General features: G+C 44.5%; 1 protein-coding gene across 1 annotated transcript in view; it reads left to right on the forward strand.

The window, feature by feature from the left end:
• LOC118018915 (hexokinase HKDC1) overlaps window positions 1–18,670 on the forward strand; it is a 43,398-nt gene extending 24,728 nt beyond the window's left edge. The window contains exons 11-18 of the mRNA XM_035017709.1: window positions 1,927–2,072; window positions 2,165–2,284; window positions 5,900–5,995; window positions 6,172–6,271; window positions 7,681–7,864; window positions 9,862–10,017; window positions 14,785–15,018; window positions 17,486–18,670. Of these exons, the coding sequence (XP_034873600.1) occupies window positions 1,927–2,072; window positions 2,165–2,284; window positions 5,900–5,995; window positions 6,172–6,271; window positions 7,681–7,864; window positions 9,862–10,017; window positions 14,785–15,018; window positions 17,486–17,633 (1,184 nt within the window). The 3' untranslated portion in view covers window positions 17,634–18,670. The remainder of the gene's footprint in view (window positions 1–1,926; window positions 2,073–2,164; window positions 2,285–5,899; window positions 5,996–6,171; window positions 6,272–7,680; window positions 7,865–9,861; window positions 10,018–14,784; window positions 15,019–17,485) is intronic.
• The last annotated feature ends 890 nt before the right edge of the window (window positions 18,671–19,560 follow it).

Raw genomic sequence — 19,560 nt, forward strand, 5'->3', positions numbered from 1 at the left:
ATAGAGAGCACGAGCAGGGGGAGAAGGAGAGGGAGAGAGAGAAGCTGACTTCCCGCCGAGCAGGGAGCCCGACTCAGGGCTTGATCCCAGGACCCCGGGATCATGACCTGAGCCAAAGGCAGATGCTTCACTGACTGAGCCACAGAGGCACCCCAGGTTTTTAGTTTTAAAAGCCTTGGATTCATTTCTGTAATGGAGGGAGGGGGAGTAAGGTAGGAGGTCAGTACTCCTTCCAAATCTGTTTGCCTTGGTGGATCCCAGGCATTTGCAATGGAAGAATACCTAAGTGAGGTTATATGTGCGTGCCTGCGTAGTTGAGAACATGCCGTGTACCCCATGCTGCTGGCAAACAGAAGACCCAGGTGTTGTCCCCCGGAGCTGCCATCTGGATACTTGGACTCGTCTGGCTTGTCTCCTGCCTGCTTCCCTCTCTCTCTTCTCCTGGCGCTTGGCTCTTCCTCTCTGCTCTCATTGTTTTCTGCCCCTAACTTTTCTGATCCTTGATTCTTCCCTGTGCTCAGCCAAGAGGGGTCAGGTCTTTAAGCGAGTGACTTCACCTCTTTGAACCTCAAGAGCCTCACCTGGAAATAATGACCTTTGTAAAATGCTTTATATCTTGTAATTTGTTTTGGAATCTTTAATTTCATCTCATCCTCACAACCACTTTGTATGTTACACAAAGAAAAAATGATTCCCATTTTATTGCTGCCAAAACTGAGACTCAGAGAGGTCAGATGACATACTCAAGGTCGCACAGCCGCACTTGGGGTCTCTCAACAACAGAGATCTTTTCCAGAGCCAATATCCTTCGAGTCTACATGGGAAAGAAACTAAGAGCAGTAAAAGACACTGTTCAAGTGTTTATTCTTTCATTCCTTTCATCCTTCTGCCTTCATTTTTTAATTTTAATTTTTTAAAAATATTTTATTTATTTATTTGAGAGAGAGAGTGAGAGAGAGCACGAGACCAGGGTGAGGAGCAGAGGGAGAGACAGACTCCCTGCTGAGCAGAGAGACTGACATGGAGCTCAATTCCAGGACTCCGTGATCATGACCTGAGCTGAAGGCAGATGCTTAACCGACTGAGCCACCCAGGTGCCCCTGCCTTCATTTTTCAAAGTTCCATTAAGCATCTACAATATGTCAAGCTCTGGTCCAGGCAGGGTGATAGCGCAGGGAGTAAAACACAATCCCCACCCTTGTGGAGCTTACATTCTGTTGGGCTGGCAGACAATAAATGCCATATGAGGCCATGTAGCAGCAGGTGCTACAAAGAAAAATAGAGCAGGAGAAGGGATTAGAGAGCTGGCTGGGAGTGATGTCTTTGGCAAATTCAAGAAACAGCAGAATAGCCACTATGGACAGAACAGAGTGAGAGAGGCAGAGGGCAAGGTGAAAGATCATACAGGACAGACTCTGATGCTCTGCTATGTCAGAGAAATGAGAGATACTATTGGGGTGGCCTTGGATGATAGTGGGGGGCATCAGCCTCGACATGGCTTCTTATGAGTCAGGAGCAGGTGTGGGAATCCACAAATGGGAGGAGCATGGGGCAGGAAGAATCATTTCATGCTCATGGTGAATAATTCCTGTGGGCCATAGAGATAAGATGGAAACATCCTCCAGGTTTCACTGCGGTCAGTGTAGCCTGACTTGGATTCATCTTCAGAGGCTCCTTGAGCTTAAGTATCATACATAGCCTTTACCAGATACCAAGAAAAGCAGGCTGGCCTCAGACAGGCTCCAAGTGCCCGTCCAGCATTGGGATGCTGTGCTGGGTGACCCACGCTCCTCTGGCTCGGGAGCCCCAAGGGAGAAGGCTCTGAGTCTGCTCTGTGTTGGCGGCTCCTCTCCCTCTCAGTGCCTCCACATGAGCCCCTGCTCTGTGCATGCTGGTGGAATGCAGCTCCCACTTTCTCCACCACAGAGAAAGGGAAGTTCCTTGCTCTGGATCTGGGGGGGACCAACTTTCGAGTCCTCCTGGTAAAGATCAGAAGTGGACGGAGGTCGGTGCGAATGTACAACAAGATCTTTGCCATCCCCTTGGAGATCATGCAGGGCACCGGCGAGGAGGTACAGGAGGGGCGGGGGAGTTCTGTGCCCGAGGTGCCGCCTGCCCCCCGTATCGCTGCGGGCCTGGGATGACTGCTGCTCTCTCTCTGCAGTTGTTCGACCACATTGTGCAGTGCATTGCTGACTTCCTGGACTACATGGGCCTCAAGGGAGCCCAGCTGCCTTTGGGCTTCACGTTCTCATTTCCCTGCAGGCAGACGAGCATCGACAAGGTAAGACAGCCCAACAGCCTTCCAGACAGCCCGGTGCGCTGTCCACCAGAGGAAACTTGCAGTACCTCTGGGTCACTGTTTGTTGCCTAATTTAAGGGTCTCAGGTTCAGGGCAGCTGGGGAAACATAACTAAGCATTTGAACCATTTAATATTTTCTATGAGTATATTCATATATATATGAATGAGCTCTATGAAATAGCTCATTGTATGTATACACACTATCTTTTTTTTTATTATTCTTATGTTAATCCCCATACATCACATCATTAGTTTTAGATGAAGTGTTCCATGATTCATTGTTTGTGCACAACACCCAGTGCTCCATGCAGAATGTGCCCTCCTCAATACCCACCACCAGGCTAACCCATCCTCCCACCCCCCTCCCCTCTAGAACCCCGTTTGTTTTTCAGAGTCCATCGTCTCTCATGGTTCGTTTACCCCTCCGATTTCCCCCACTTCATTCCTCCCCTCCCGCTACCTTCTTCTTCTTCTTTTTTTTTTCTTAACATATATTGCATTATTTGTTTCAGAGGTACAGATCTGAGATTCAACAGTCTTGCACAATTCACAGCCCTTACCAGAGCACATACCCTCCCCAGTGTCTATCACCCAGTCACCCCATCCCTCCCACCCCACCCCCCACTCCAACAACACTCAGTTTGTTTCCTGCGATTAAGAATTCCTCATATCAGTGAGATCATATGATACATGTCTTTCTCTTTTTGACTTATTTCACTCAACATAATACCCTCCAGTTCCATCCACGTCGTTGCAAATGGCAAGATCTCATTCCTTTTGATGGCTGCATAATATTCCATTGTATATATATACCACATCTTCTTTATCCATTCATCTGTCGATGGACATCTTGGCTCTTTCCACAGTTTGGCTATTGTGGACATTGCTGCTATAAACATCGGGGTGCACGTACCCCTTCGGATCCCTACTTTTGTATCTTTGGGGTAAATACCCAGTAGTGCAATTGCTGGATCATATGGTAGCTCTATTTTCAACTTTTTGAGGAACCTCCATACAGTTTTCCAGAGTGGCTGCACCAGCTTGCATTCCCACCAACAGTGGAGGAGGGTTCCCCTTTCTCCGCATCCCCGCCAACATCTGTCGTTTCCTGACTTGTTAATTTTAGCCATTCTGACTGGTTACACACTATCTTTAATTGCCACGTTGTAGTTAAGAAAAACAGAGGCACGGAGAAGTTGAGTCAGTTGTCCAAGTTGCCACATCTATAAACAGTGGTGGAAGGTTCCAACCCAGGACACCGGCCTGAGAGCCCAGGCTCTTGCACTTTACCCTTGGGGAAACCAGGACCCAGAATCAATGTCCTGGAACCATCTTGGCTATAATACAGAGTACACCTACATATATATAATTAAAACCCCAAGATCAAGAAATAATATTCTTATTGTATGCATTACACTCTATTTTTTATCCCATTTCATTTTGCATATGAGAAACTCAAGCCACGCAGGTCTCATCTGATGGGTCAGTACAAAATCAGAACTGGAACAGATCTCTTCAGGGCTTTGAGAACACCATGGAAGCACACATGCAAGCAGTTCCTTCCCACCCTATTATTCAGAGAATGGGGAGAGAGGGGCTCAAAGGGCTGAATTATCTGGTCATACGGCTGGCTCTCTTAAAATTAAAAATGCCAGAATGCTAAGAGCCAGAAGATCCAGTTCTTAGGATTCCATTTCTCAAACATGCGCCGAGAAGGAGTGATCAAGGATGTTCACTATAGCACCCCCTTTTTAATAAGGAAACATGAGAAATCGCTCACATGGCAGTGGAGGATGGCTAAAGAAACTCTGGCAGAGCAATCATAAGGAATTACTTACCTGATCTGCATTTACCAGGCACATGCATAGTGCATGCTCGGTGCCGGACACTGTTTTAAGTGCCTCACGGACATCGCCCACCTGACTGGAGGCAGCAGAGTGAACGCGGTGGTTAAGAGCCTGGGTCTGGAAGGTCATGGAATCTTGGCTTCTCCACTTACTGACTGTGTGACTGGAGGCAAATTATTTAACCCCTCTGGACCTTCGTTTCCTCATTTGAAAAACGGGGATAAAATAGTACTTATTTCATAGGTATTTTTTATTTCTATGCAGTTATATTTGAGGAATATTCCACTCCGTGAAGGGAGGGGGCAGATCCATATTAACTGACCCGGAAAGGTCTAGAAGATACATTATTAAGTGGGAAAACCAAATTACAGTAGTCCACACACAGTGTGAATTTATTTTAAAATACATGTAAATGGAGAGAGAAGGGTCTGGAGGGAGTCCTATCAGCCTGATAGTAGAGGTTACCTCTCAGACTGGGGGGATGGTAAGTTAAAGGGGACTTTGTCCTTATCAGTAACACTTTAATTTTTTACAAGGGCGACATATCGCTGTATGACTGCTGCCATTAAAAATTAACACGCCATTCAGACAGCCGTGTGCCGCTGTCCACAGTCCTGAATGATCAGTGCATGCCCAGGCACAGCCGCTCCTCCTGACCAGGACACCGGGTCTCTAGGCCTCTCCCAGGGGTTCTGACAGATTCATGGATACACAGTTAAGAGGGAGGGGGAGACAAACGGACAGCTGGGAGCAAAGCCACAGTGGCTAGGGAGCAAAAAGAAAGACTTTCAAAAAATACTATTTTTGTGTAATTGCAACTAAGACGAAAGATTTTCAACTGGGGGTGAATCTCTGATGTTCTACATACATCCACCAGGGAAGGAACGAGGGAGCCGAACCTCCCAAGGACTGTGGAGAGAAGGAGGGAGACCAAGGCCGAGGGCCCCAGGGTGAGATGGCCATCTAGCCCACGGGGGTGGGGGCACTGCCATCAGAGCTGCTAGCCCCCTCCCCTATCCCAGGAGCTCTCCGAGCCTAGACGCCCCAGCGTGACCAGCCCTCACCCCACCCGCAGCCCTAGGCTGTGGATTCTGAGGCTAGACTAACTCCTGCCTCCGGCTAAGAATATAATCTTGGGCTTTCTTTTAAAAAGAATGAAAAATACTTTTTCTCAGTATTATAAAAATTATACATGTGAACTTTGGGAAAACTAGAAAATATGGAAACACAAAAGGGAAAGACTAAAAGGCACCCATAATCTTGCACCCAGAAAGAACCCTGTCAACTTCCTGGTGTGGACATTGTTGCACACCTTTTTCTACATATGAGTGTGTGTGTATGTGTGTGTGCACGTGTGCGTGTGTCTGTGTGGTTTTTAAAAGAATAATGTATTTGTTTAATTTGTGTTCACTTTACCGTGTATGGTGAACATCTTTCTCTAAGAGTCAATGTTCTCTGACAGCCTGATTTTTTATAACTGTTTAAACATTTCCTATATCGATGCACAAGATAATAGATCTATATCATTGGAACGATAGGCTGCCTCTAGTTTTTCATTGTGGAACCGTGCTTTGATGGACGTGTTGTAGCTTTTATCTTTCATCACATCTTAATCTGTCCTTGGCTGAATTAGACATAGACATAGACAGTGACTAGCAGCCGACCATAGCACTTTGCATCTCTTTGATGTTGAGGTAGGGTAGTGGTCCCAGCAAACTATTGCTCAAATAAATTTCTCCTTTCTTTCAGGGAACACTCATTGAGTGGACCAAAGGCTTCAAGGCCACTGATTGTGAAGGGGAAGACATGGTGGACATGCTCAGGGAAGCCATCAAGAGGAGAAATGTATGTTATGGTGTTGAGGCTCATGCCCAACCTTGCACCTTCTCCCAGGGCCCTTTGCTCTGCCATCCTGTGCCCATTCCTATGGCTCTGGTCTCTGCCCCCCTTGGGCTGATATGCCCCTCCTGAGCCTGTTTGGCGTGCACATCCTACTTATAGTATGGCTACTCCCTTTGCAGGAGTTTGACCTGGACATAGTTGCAGTTGTAAATGACACAGTGGGGACAATGATGACCTGTGGCTATGAAGATCCTAATTGTGAGATTGGCCTGATTGCAGGTAAGTGGTCAGGCATGTCCCATTAGCCTACTCCTGTCTGATCTTTTGGTGGTTTCCTTTTCACATAGTGTGGGGCTGGGGGTGGGGGTGGGGTTGGGTGGAGCATTGTTCCATTACACAGAGCTTCTAAAGCCAGCTTTGTCCAACGCAGAGATTAAGTTAAGATTAGGATTCCAGGTCTCCTAATTTCTAAATTTTTACTTCATATCTTTCTCCTTAAGGGTCCTAAGCCAACGTTGTCCTTTTGTTGAGGAAGGGGAATAGCGTAGAAAGAGGGGTTTTCAAATTAGGGCCTTGGGGTAGATTATTCAGACTGGAAAGAGACCACTGTTGTTTTGGGGCTGATTTTCATCAGCTCCAATGTACACCTCCTCTGTTAACTGACCTCTTCTGGCTGTGGATGTGCAGGATGGGGGAGAGTTGGAAAGAAACCTAGAAGGGAAGGGAGTGGCCTGGCACATGATATAGGCATTTAAGGGGCTTTGGGGAGAATTCTGGCAGTGATTAAGGGCAAGGGTGGATTTCAGGGGGCTGACTCTCTAATTGGTGAGGGGATGGGTAGGATTTGAACAGGTGAAGATGGAGATGAGCATTCCAAGGGACAGGCACAGGTTAGTAATGACGGAATCTGGGAAAGTTGTTCCAGTTGGCTGTCTGGGCTTCCCGATGGTGAGCAGGGGATAGAACAAGGAGATGGGGATATAGTGAGACACCTCCAATGCCAACTAAGAGGTTTCATCTCACTGTAGCTCTTACCTGCTTTGTGACAATGGACAGGTTACTTACTCTGCCTGGGCTTGAGTTTCCTCATCTGTTGGGGCGGGGGCTAGGATTAGGAGGGCAAAGGGGTGAGATTTATTTGATTGCATATAATAGTTGCCCGGACTGTTGCACTGAGAATAGTTCTGAGACCAGGTCAGGGGCAAAGGAGAAAGAAAGTGGCCTACAGATATCAATGTTTACCTCTCCAAGACTAGATAATTCCTCATGGTCCCTTCTAGCTCTGGTTGCTAACTGTGACTACTTGGGAGCCCATCTTGTGTACCTATAGCTTAACAGTAATGGTGAGGATGAGGATGTAATGTGATGGTGATATAATGTGATGGTGGTGACGAGGAGGGGGAGGATGGTGTTCTCTCAGGCACCACTTACTATGTGGAGGAAGCATCTCACTGTTTTCTTTAGAACAAGCCTATAAGGCAGGTATTATTTCCTTTTTACAGATGAAGAAATTGGACCTCTAAAAGATGAGATACTTGTCTATGGTCCCCTAGTTATGAGTGTAAAGCTGGAATTCACACCCAGTCATACCTGACTTCAAGCCTAAATTTCTCTCCGCTGCCCCCCTCTGCCTCTTTAGGACCTGGTGAGGTTTTTGAAGTCTAAAGTCCCTCCATGCTTCCTTTTAGGAACAGGCAGCAACATGTGCTACATGGAGGAGATGAGGAACATTGAACTGGTGGAAGGGGACGAAGGGAAGATGTGCATTAACACAGAGTGGGGAGCATTTGGAGATAACGGCTGCATAGATGACATCCGGACCCGATATGACAAGAAGGTGGATGAGGGGTCCTTGAACCCTGGCAAACAGAGGTGAGGAGGGTGGATGTGTATATTTATGTGGTTGTGCAGTGTATGACTTTATCAGATCGGGGGGGTACTATATTCATATCATAGCTGCTATAGCTTTGTATTTTTATTATTAGTCCACATCAGAGGTCAGTGAAGTGTCTTATTGGAACAAAAGCAAAATACAGGACAAGTTTCCAAGAAGTAGAAAGAAGGGGTGGCTTTTTCTAATCACCATAAGGTACCATAAGGTCCAGTGGTGGCTTTGGAAGTGATTTAGACATGGTCACCAAGTTCATTCAGTGTGGGCCAAGTGTCATAGAGCAGGGGCATGCTGACTTAGTGGGCCCTTTCGGGATGGGCTTCTAGTAGATCCAGTTTAGAGGTCAACATCCTCAGCCTTTCAAGGTCTGGCTACCAGGTTGGTGACCTCTGTTGTTCTGGGGGTGGGGAAGTGCGAGCAGGTGGTGGATGGGAGTACTGGTTCTCAACCATGATGTCATGTCCCATCATGGGTCACAGTCACTGGGGAGGTAGATTCTAATTACCAGCCATATTACTAAAAATACTGAAATCAATGAATGATTCTTAAAAAAAAAATTGAGTACATTTTCACTTGTGTTCTCATCTAGCTTCTTGAGTCAAAGAGAAAGGGGTAGGTAGAGATAGAGTTAGCATGCTAGGAATTGATAATTAACTCAGGCCCATCCAGAACAGCAGGTGTTAGCAAACTTTTTCTTTAAAGGACCAGATTGTAAATGCTTTACTATCAGGCCATATGGTCTTTGTCACAATGAAACTCAGTGTCTTAGTATATAAAATAAGATGAAAATATAGATTTATCATGATGATGATATCCCAGTGGCGAAGTTGAACAGATAGGAAATGTAATGGGATATGTGGGCCACAGATGCCTTGGTAACTGTGGAACCAACAATCCTGTACAGGAAGATACCTGGGCAAGGCCAGGACCAGCCTTAATGGTCCTTGGTCTTCCTTCGGCACTAGCCTTCATAGCTGGAAGGAAGGTGAGTTGTGGGAAGCCCAGCTGAACCAGGGGTTGCTCCAAAAAGAAGGGACCTTATCTCTGAATCCCAAGTTGGGGCATTCGAGTATCATGGCTCTTCTCAAGGGGTAAGTGCCTTCTGACTTAGTTTTGTGTCTGAATCCATTGGAGGCTCACATTTTTAGAGTGAGAGTTTAAGGGGGCAACACATTTGAGTTTGCTTCGCTGTCACTATTATTTGAGTATTGGTTCCTTAGACTGCTGAGGTCCTGAGCAGTAAAGTGAATACAGGTCCAGCACACAAGTCTCAGACACAGCTTCCCACTTGACCTGCAGGCCTTGGTGGTCCAGCTCCTCATCACTGTTAGTAACGCTGTCTCTCATGCCCGTGCACAGTGCCTGGTCAGTGCCTGCTGGTTACAAAGTCCCTTTTCCTCTTGCTCCTTCCCTCGTGGAGCTCACAGCCTGGTAGAAAGGGCTTGGCTCCCTTCCAACATGCTTAAAGAACCCCTGGTGTGTGCGGTTTAAGTAGAGTATTTCATGAAGCAGCATCTCTAATGGAACAGATTTCTTCAATTACAAAGCCAAGGGGAATCTAGTAAACCAGATTTATAATACAAAGCCAAGGAGAACTGGCTTTGGGACCTGGAAAGGGACTCGCTTTTGCTCAGTGCCCGCTGTGTACCAGATGCTGGCCTCCCGACACTCTTGTGAGATCAAGTTCTCTGTTTTATGAATGATGGCTCACTGTGCTCACTCCTGCGTCCAGTACGGGGCATCGCTGGGACCTGGCTTCTTCCCGATCAACGGGCTCCAAAGACTGGCTGTCCCATAGTGTGCAGCCTTCTGCATTGCATTTCTCTGGGCCTACTACCCACTCTGAACCACTCCAAACCAGGCAGTTGTTGGATGCCAATGGTATACCATCCATACCCAGACTCAAGGTCCTTTTGTGAACCACTCACCAGTGCTGATTTTCCTGCTTGTATCAACCTTATCCCTATTCTCCAAACAGATACGAGAAAATGACCAGTGGGATGTACCTGGGGGAGATTGTGCGGCAGATCCTGATTGACCTGACCAAGCAGGGTCTCCTCTTCCGCGGGCAGATTTCAGAGCGTCTCCGGACTAGGGGCATCTTTGAAACCAAGTTCCTGTCCCAGATTGAAAGGTGATGTGGGATCACGTTCACCTGCTCGGTGTTAGAGGCCCTGACTGGGATGTGCTACTGTCAGGCTGGGGTCCAGCAGACTTGAGATTTAAAAATAAAAACAGTAAGAGCCTGGCTGGGCAAGGGGTTTCCTCCTAGAGCTGCTCTGTCTCTCTAGCTGCATCAGGGACCACAGCACACAGCTGAAGGGCCAGCCGCGTGCCTGAGCCCTGAGCTTCCTAAACTGTTACACGGGAGTGAACTTCGGCTAAAAAGTGATCCTCTTTTGTTTCTGAAAAGATGATGTGTCCATAATATGAAAGAAAACTCTTTGAAAAAATCACCCATATGGTCATGATTAAATATAGCTGTTTTGATTTTTGCATATTACCTTTCAAGTTTTTAAATGTGTGTAAACATAATTGCAATCATACCACACATATCATTCTATATATTGTTTATTTAGTGTTTGTACATGACAATTTTCAGTTACAATTCTGAAATAATTACGAAAAATTTTAAAATATATAAGAGTAGAGGGAATGGTAAAATGAATCTAATATTTGCATCACCACCTTCAACAATGATCAACTCACAGCCAAACTCAGTCTGTTAATATACTCCTGCTTTTCCCACCCCCAAACTGGATTGATTTGAAACAAATCTCACATTTTATGTCAGTTTATCTATAAATATTTTCAAATGTATTTCTAAAATATTAGTTCTTTGAAAAAACCATAACCTTCTACTCCTGAAACCAATATTACACTATATGTTAACTAACTAGAATTTAAATAAAAAATTGAAACAACACAAAACAAACAAAAAATCCTTAAAAACAAGTAATAAAAAAACCCATAACCATATACTATCATCACATCTAAAATAGCTAATGATAAACCTTAATCTCAAAATATCCTGCCAGTGTTTCTATTTTCCAAATTGCCTACAAATAATTTTTGTTTGCATCCATATCTAAACAAGGTCCATAAAGTGCAGTTGGTTGATATGTCTTTTAAAAATTTCTTTTAATGTATAGACTTCTCCTCTTGTTTCCCCTTGGAATATATTTGATGAAGAAACTGTCATTGTATCCTAGAAGTTTCCTGTGTTCTAGATTTTGCTGATTACAGCATTTAGCATTTTCCTCTCCCTTGTATTTCTTGCAAACTCACAGGAAGACCCAGATGCCTGGTTAGATTCACTATTGAAGTTTGGACAAGAATATTTCATAGGTGGCATTGAATTGTCTGTCTGTCTGTCTTTTATGATCTTAGCAGTCATTGATGCTCATTGCTTAGATCTGTGATTCTAAAATGATGACAAGTTAATACTAACACTCCTACATCTTCTAGCTGGAATACTTCTAGAAAGAGAAACTTCCCCATCTCAACTCTTTGGTGTAATTATCATTTTAAATGGCTGCGTAATGTTACATTATATTGCTATACTGTAATTTACTAAACTTTCCCTTTATTTATTTATTTATTTTAAAGATTTTATTTATTTATTTGACAGAGAGAGACACAGCGAGAGAGGGAACACAAGCAGGGGGAGTGGGGGAAGGAGAAGAAGGCTTCCCGCGGAGCAGGGACCCCGATGCGGGGCTTGATCCCAGGACCCTGAGATCATGACCTGAGCCAAAGGCAGATGCTTAACGACTGAGCCACCCAGGCGCCCCTAAACTTTCCCTTTAGTATAAGATATCTAGCTTGTAATTTATGGATTTCCGCAATTCTGTGTAACACCATTATATTTCTTTTTTGTGTTATCATTCGCATCTCACAGATTATTTCCTTAGAAGTAGAAGCGTTTGGTTAAAAGAAGTATTTCCCTAAGGACACACTTTTAAAAATATAGTTCCAGTTTCCATCACTAGTTATGTACAAACATGTCAGTTTCACTGCTTTTCCTACCAGCACTGGTTCTATCAGAAGTTTGGTATTTGGAATTTCTGTCAATTTGCATTCATTCAGTTAATTTTACTGGTCTTTTTTTTTTTTTTTAAGATTTTTTATTTATTTATTTGAGACAGAGAGAATGAGAGACAGAGAGCATGAGAGGGAGGAGGGTCAGAGGGAGAAGCAGACTCCCCGCCGAGCAGGGAGCCCGATGCGGGACTCGATCCCGGGACTCCAGGATCATGACCTGAGCCGAAGGCAGTCGCTTAACCAACTGAGCCACCCAGGCGCCCTTTACTGGTCTTTATGGCCAGATGCCAGCAAGCCAAAAATCACTTTGGGAGAAAAGGAAAACTCTTTAGAAGTGAAAGCAGTGTACTTAATGAGAGAGATCAGATGGACTGTTGCAGAACAGATCTTGCCGTCTAAGGAGATGGTGGTAGAATCAGTAGCAGCAGCAGCAATTTTGTGTTTTTGAAATGTTGATCAGCAGATATCCCGCCTCCTTTTTGTCTGGCTTCAACCCATTAGATTCAAAAGTGTAAGTTAAAAGCCATCACCTTTGATGACCAGAGGGATCCTCTTTTGCTGTGGGAGCAAATGGTTTCTTCCTCAAATGGACTATCTTTGCCTTGCCTTTTTTTTTTTTTTTTGCCTGAATAAAAAGGAAGATGTTCTTGGACAAGAGTAAGTTAGCAGGACCTATATGCCTCCAGAAATATTTGCTTCTGCCGCACAAAAGGTGTCTGTTCTGGATGCTTTGATTTCCTGTTTCGAGGTATTTTATTTTTAAACATCATGGAATAAAAAGAAAATCATATCCAATGTCCTGCCAGTTGGGAATGGGAGGTGCTATGCTGACTGTGGCCCATTTCAAAGCACATTGCCCAATGGATGCAACAGGGATTCTTGGGGGGAATCCTGGGCTTCTACAGTCTCCAAGCCTGAGTTTAAGATTGCTTGTGCTGTATGACCTGAGGCAAGTCGCATTACCTCTCTGGATGACAATTTCTTTTTTTTTTTTTAAGATTTTATTTATTTATTTGACAGGGAGAGACACAGTGAGAGAGTGAGAAGGGAACATAAGCAGGGGCAGAGGGAGAGGGAGAAGCAGGCTTCCCGTGGAGCAGGGAGCCCGATGTGGGGCTCGACCCCAGGACCCTGGGATCATGACCTGATCCGAATGCAGACGCTTAACGACTGAGCCACCCAGGCACCCCTGGATGACAATTTCTTTCCTTATAGAAGATAAATGCTCTACTGTTTAACCCCAGTGATTGACCCAAGGGTTGAGCAGGGGAATGTACGTCAAAGAACTAGGTAAACTGTGATGGGCTAGACTGTGGAAGGAATTTCAGGTTTTATTATTTTACATACTGAAAAAAAAAATCCACTTTTTTAATCCTATACAAATATTACTCATTCATAAGCAAAAGGAAGGGGCACCTGGCTGGCTCAGTTGGAAGAGAATATGACTCTTGATCTCGGAGTTGTGAGTTCAAGCCCCAAGTTGGGTATAGAGATTACTTTTTTTTTTAAGATTTTATTTATTTATTTGAGAGAGACAGAGAGAGAGAACATGAACAGAGAGAGGGAGAAGAAGATTCCCCACTGAGCAAGGAGCCCGATGCGGGGCTCGATCTCAGAACCCTGAGATCATGACCTGAGCTGAAGGCAGATGCTTAATCTACTGAGCCACCCAGGTGTCCTGGGTGTAGAGATTACTTAAATTTAAAAAAAAAAAAAAAGGCAAAAGGAAGAAAATAAGAACTACCAGTAATCCTACCAGCATCTGAACAGATTTCCTTCTGCTCTGATTTTTTTTTTTCTGCACAAAGACAAACATTCAAAAACAACAACAAACCAAGATCATATGGCACATAGTATTTTATCATCTATTTTTTTAACTTATATGTCATGAACGTTTGCCATAGCATTAAACATTGTCACTCAAGCTCATTGTTAGGGTCTACAAAGGATTATATTCTCTGACTACACCACCATTTACCTGCTGAATCCACTGTATAGCCAGACAGGTTATTTCTCAGTTTTTCTCCCTTAATAACATTCTTCTTCCCTTTGTATTCCTTGAAACAGTCAAGGATATAATTTTACCTTGTTTAGCTTGGAAGCCAGAGCTCTAGGAGTTCACTGGGAGATAATCAGGGTCTAGACTTGAGGCCAGCCTGTCCCCATGGCAGGTGCTTCTCTGTTTTGTGCTTATGTGCTTATGGTCCTGTGTGTGGGTTCCTGTTCACTGAAGTGCTGATTGTATTTTGTTTACTAATTTATTCACTTCCCCATTGAATGTACACAGCCCTATGCGGGTTACTACTGAGAATACAGTCTTACCCTCAAAGAGCATGTAGTCTAGTTGGGAAGAGAAAGCAGAAAATCAGAAAAATTAAGTAGAAGGAAAGTTGGCCTCCAGGTGAACAGGGCCAGAGTAATGGGAGCTGGCATGCACAGGGGAGAGGATAGACTTGGTGTGAGAAGGCATGTGCTTGAATCCCCGCTCTCTGCTGTCTGTGGGTAAGTCTCTAGCAACTCTGAACCTCAGATTCATCTTCTGAAAATGTACACCTGATGTGTTGGTTGCTGAATCTAAGAATAGCTTCTAGTGAGATAATAGGTTTGAACATGCCTAACACCAGAGGGGCCACACTTTATTTTTTAAAGATGGTGGGACTTCTGGTGGTGGGGGGGAGTCGCAGGCTTCCTTGAGTCCCAGCTGCTGTGGCATTCTGCTCTAACGCAGCCATTGCCTGGATCATTTTTTTCCTCCTTCCGCCTAAGGCATATAGGGATGTGGGGGCTGTGAGCCACGCGGAGCAGGGTCCAGGGCCCCAGGAAGCAGGTCCTGACGTCCTGCTCTGCTTGCCTGCAGCGATCGGCTGGCCCTCCTCCAGGTCAGGAAGATCCTGCAGCAGCTCGGCCTGGACAGCACGTGTGAGGACAGCATTGTGGTGAAAGAGGTGTGCGGAGCCGTGTCCCGGCGGGCAGCCCAGCTCTATGGCGCCGGCCTGGCTGCTGTCGTGGAGAAGAGGAGGCAAGACCAGGGGCTGGAGTACCTGAAGATCACCGTGGGAGTGGACGGCACCCTGTACAAGCTGCACCCGCAGTGAGTGCCCCAGAGAGGCCCCCACTGCATCTAAAGGGAGCCCGCGTGGCTCTCTTTCCTAGTGGTTAGGATGTGGGAGTGCTCGCCATCCTCTCTGAACCCCATGCTCCTCAAGGCTGTAGTCATCTCTACCTCGTAGGGCTGAGTAAGTGCTCAACAAATACAAGTGATTAGTACTAAGTACTCCCATCTGACCTCACAGGGAGGTAATGAGAACTGAACATTTTGCACAGCACAGAGCATTTGTCAAGTGTGAACTGGTTATAACTTTCTTAGCTCAGAGTCAGTGGACAGAAGGATTAATGTGAGTTTGAATCCTGGCTCCATCACTTAGAGCCTGGGTGGTTCAGTCGTTAAGCGTCTGCCTTCGGCTCAGGTCATGATCCCAGTGTCCTGTGATCGAGCCTCTCATTGGGCTCCCTGCTCAGTGGGAAGCCTGCTTCTCCCTCTCCCACTCCTCCTGCTTGTGTTCCCTCTCTCACTGTCTCTCTCTCTCTCTGTCAAATAAATAAATAAAATCTTAAAAAAAAAAAAAAGAAGAAGAAGCTGGAAGGCCTAGGGCCAGTTTCTTGCCCTCTCTGAGCCTCCGTTCTTAATCTGTAAAATGATGACAAAAATCTTACCTACCTCATAGGTTGTTGTGAGGACGAAGTTAAACAGTATCTGTAGAGTGCGTGGCATGTCACAAAAAAGTCAACATTAAAGCTGTTATTATTTTTTTGAAAGCTATTATTTTTATTTAATGTTTAACATTTTGTTTTGGTGAAGAGGAAAAGTATTAACAAGTTCATAACAATTTCCAATCACACTGAAACATATACACGAATATACTGTTATTGTAATCCTGGATCGTTAGCTCTTCCTGTGATGATGACTAATTTATCCAAAATAAGGGACTGGTATCTTTTCTTGTTTTTCCCCTTAGAATCACTTATTTATTTATTTATTTTTACATTTGTCTCATTTGTTTTATTAATGGAAAAATGACAAAGGAAATTAAATTTTTTATTTTATTATGTTACGTTAATCACCATACATTACATCATTAGTTTTTTTTTTTTTTTAAAGATTTTATTTATTTATCTGAGAGAGAGCACATGAGAGGGGGGAGGGTCAGAGGGAGAAGCAGACTCCCTGCTGAGCAGGGAGCCCGATGTGGGACTCGATCCTGGGACTCCAGGATCATGACCTGAGCCGAAGGCAGTCGTTTAACCAACTGAGCCACCCAGGCGCCCGACTTTTAAAATCTTAATTCATAACTTATTGACCAGAAAGCATCCCATGGCCAATCTAACCACCAAGGTCAATATGCCGAAAGGCAGGGTTTATGGACCTACTTAGTAACCAGCACTTCACACCCCTTTCCCTCTGTCACCCACATCTCTGCCCTAACACTTTAAGGCTTATCTGTATTTTAAAATCAAAGGAAATAGGCCAATCTTATCAAAAGAGAGTATATCCTTAATGTTGAGATTTTAGGTATAAGAGAATTGGGATTATAGAAATAAAAATGGATGTAGAAATAGAACTTCTTGTCCTCTCAAATGAGACCCCTGGATAAACATCTTTATTTAAGTTGGTCCATTGTGCTGGGATTGTTTATGAAGTGATATATACTATGGAGTGTAGAGTTGAAGAACTCTAATTCTAGCAAAATTAGTTAAAGAATATTTTCACTACTTTGGTTCCAGAAGAGTCACTTATTTCTGATGTGATCCCTACAAGCCTCTCTCTTGAACCAAAACTTGACCAAGGGACAAAAACCAAGTGATCGTTTCTTTTTCTTTTTTTTTTTTTAAAGATTTTATTTATTTATTTATTTATTTATTTATTTATTTATTTATTTATTTATGAGAGAGTGAGCCAGCAGGGGGGGAGGGGCTGAGGGGGAGAGAGAGGGAGAGGGATGTGGGATTTGATCTCATGAACCTGAGACCATGACCTGAGCCAAAATCAAGAGTTGGATGTTTCACCGACTGAGCCACCCGGGCGCCCCCTAATAATTGTTTTTAAACTGTTATTTAAGGGTGCCTGGGGCTCAGTCGTTAAGCGTCTGCCTTTGGCTCAGGTCATGATTCCAGGCTCCTGGGATCGAGCCCCGCGTCGGACTCCCTGCTTCTCCCTCTCCATCTGCCGGCCACTCCCTCTACTTGTGCTCATTCTCTCACTGTCAAATAAATAAAATCTTAAAAAAAAAAAAAAAAAAAACCAAACCCCCCCAAAAACTGTTATTTATTACACTTTGACTATATGTATATTCTGTATATAAAACACCTAGAATAGTCTCTGGCATTAGTAGCTGCTCAATAAAAGGTACAATTAAAACAGCTCTTTAGCAAGCAGTATAGGAAGCCATTCTACAGCCTGGAGAAGCAAGCTGGAAGGAACAAACTAGATTGGAATCATTCATAAATATGTTGATCCTATATGTAAGTGCTGATGATGTTTCTCTTTCTCTCTCTTATAGCTTTTCTCGGATATTACAGGAAACTGTGAAAGAACTAGCACCTCGATGTGATGTGACGCTCATGCTGTCCGAAGATGGGAGTGGAAAAGGAGCCGCTCTGATCACTGCTGTGGCCAAGAGGTTACAGCAGGCCCAGAAGGAGGACTAGGAACCCCCTCGGGCTTGGGCCCCATGTGCCTTGGATACTGGCTTGCCTTTCCTCTGGCAGATGCGTTGGTCAGGGACCAGAAGCAGGCTTCTAGCTGACTTCACATTCTGGATGGCCGAAAGAGAACCCCGGGTTCTCGGGTACTTCTAGCATTTGGTTACTCGGTGCTTTCAGGGGCATTAAATGATATTTCTGATTCGCATATTTGGGCCAAAGATGGGCCAACTTGTAAAATCAAAGCATTTGGGCCTGAGGTCCCCTTTTAGCAAATTTTCAGTTGAGGACGGAGCTGGTAGTTCTCTATGGCTTTGGGTCCTGTGGCTGTTGCCCATGTGGCCTGGCTGGCTGGCTCCCCACCGGGGAACTTCAGCCATTGATTGTAGTAGATTGGGTCCTCACCTGTGGATGCACATTTGAGAAGGATAGGGATTCATGTAATAAACTGGAGATCTAATCTAACTTGTCCTTAACTCATCATGCTGACCTGGAACATGGAAAGAGAATAAAGACTTGGGAGTATCAGCCCCAGGATGAAGAAGGGTTGGTTGCCAGGCGGCCCTGCAGAAATCCTTTCATGCTTAAAGTGAGTTATGTTAGCATCTGTAGGATTTTGTTTCTCAATATTGCATGTGTGATGGGGAGGGGTGCCGTTTGGGGCACCTGTTTTCATTTTACATGTGGTTTGTGTTGCTACTGTGGGTAGTTGTTTTAAGGACTGTTAGGTATATGAAATCCAGTAAATGAATAAAAAATATTTGATTTCCTAAGAATCTTTGCATGAGGTATCAATATTTCATTTGGGAGGCTCGCTTGCTAACTTCATGCTCTGCTGGTGGAATAAGGGACACTGAAGTTTCTGAGAGCATCCCTCTAGCCCAGGCTTCTTCCCAACAGGGGGAAATATATGGAATATCTTCTATAATACCTTTAACAGTTTATCCAAATCTCATTTGAACGAATACTTCTCGTGCCTGGGCATTTACCACATGATCCTACAGCCCTTGCTTTTGAACAGCTAAAGTTGGCTGGAGGTCCTTTTGATTTCCAAGCTGACTTCTACCTCACTGGAACTCAGCCGTCCCCACCAGTCCCATTAGTCTGCATTCTAGCCTCCAGAACTAAGTGGAGTTGACCTGTCCCTGACCATTTCCCCGCTGGATGTCCTTGCTTTTTCTCAACCTCCCCACCACCCATTAATCCGAACCACCTGTGACTTCCTACCTCATCACAGAGGTGCCCGTATGTGTTTCTCATCTAGCCTAGGAGACTGAAAGCTCTTTGTTAAATACATTTTTGTATTGCTCCAGTGAACCCAGGAAGATGCTGTTCTTATTAAACACTTACTAGATGGAGGCATGATTGAAAAATGAAGTGTTCCAAGAAAATTTCTTTGGAAAATGTAGAGGCCATTATCATGGGCTACAGACTGAAGAGATAATATCCCAGATCATCCAGGCTGATTTTATTTTGATTTATGTACTTAATTCCTAGTGATAATTGTCACCATTTGTTGAAGCAGGATGTTCAGACAGACAGAATGGAGGAGGCTGAAGGAGGGTTAGAGAGGCCAGCTAGGGCTGGGGACAGATGAGGGAGCTGAGGTTCCCTAGGAAATATTTTTTCATACATTCAGTAAACATGTAGAGAGATACTTCTGTGGGTGGGGCCTAGATTTACCAAAATGAATTTTTTTTTTTTAATTTTAAGGTTATACCTCTCTGGGGAGATGTTGTATGGATTTATTGAATTTATCTTTTTATATTTTGAAGTTATACTTTCAGGAAATCTTCCACCTTATCTGATTTTGTCTTCATCAACCCCAAACCTGTTGCCCTTGTTATCTCTCCCCAGTTCTCTGTTTCCTTGGTAAGACACACCCAGCCCCCCAGTCCCTTTTCCTCCTGCTTCTGATGGGAGTCTCTGCCTC

The sequence above is a fragment of the Mirounga leonina genome, unplaced genomic scaffold (genome assembly GCF_011800145.1).
Source record: "Mirounga leonina isolate KUSES-001 unplaced genomic scaffold, KU_Mleo_1.0 Mir_107, whole genome shotgun sequence".
NCBI lineage: Eukaryota > Metazoa > Chordata > Mammalia > Carnivora > Phocidae > Mirounga > Mirounga leonina.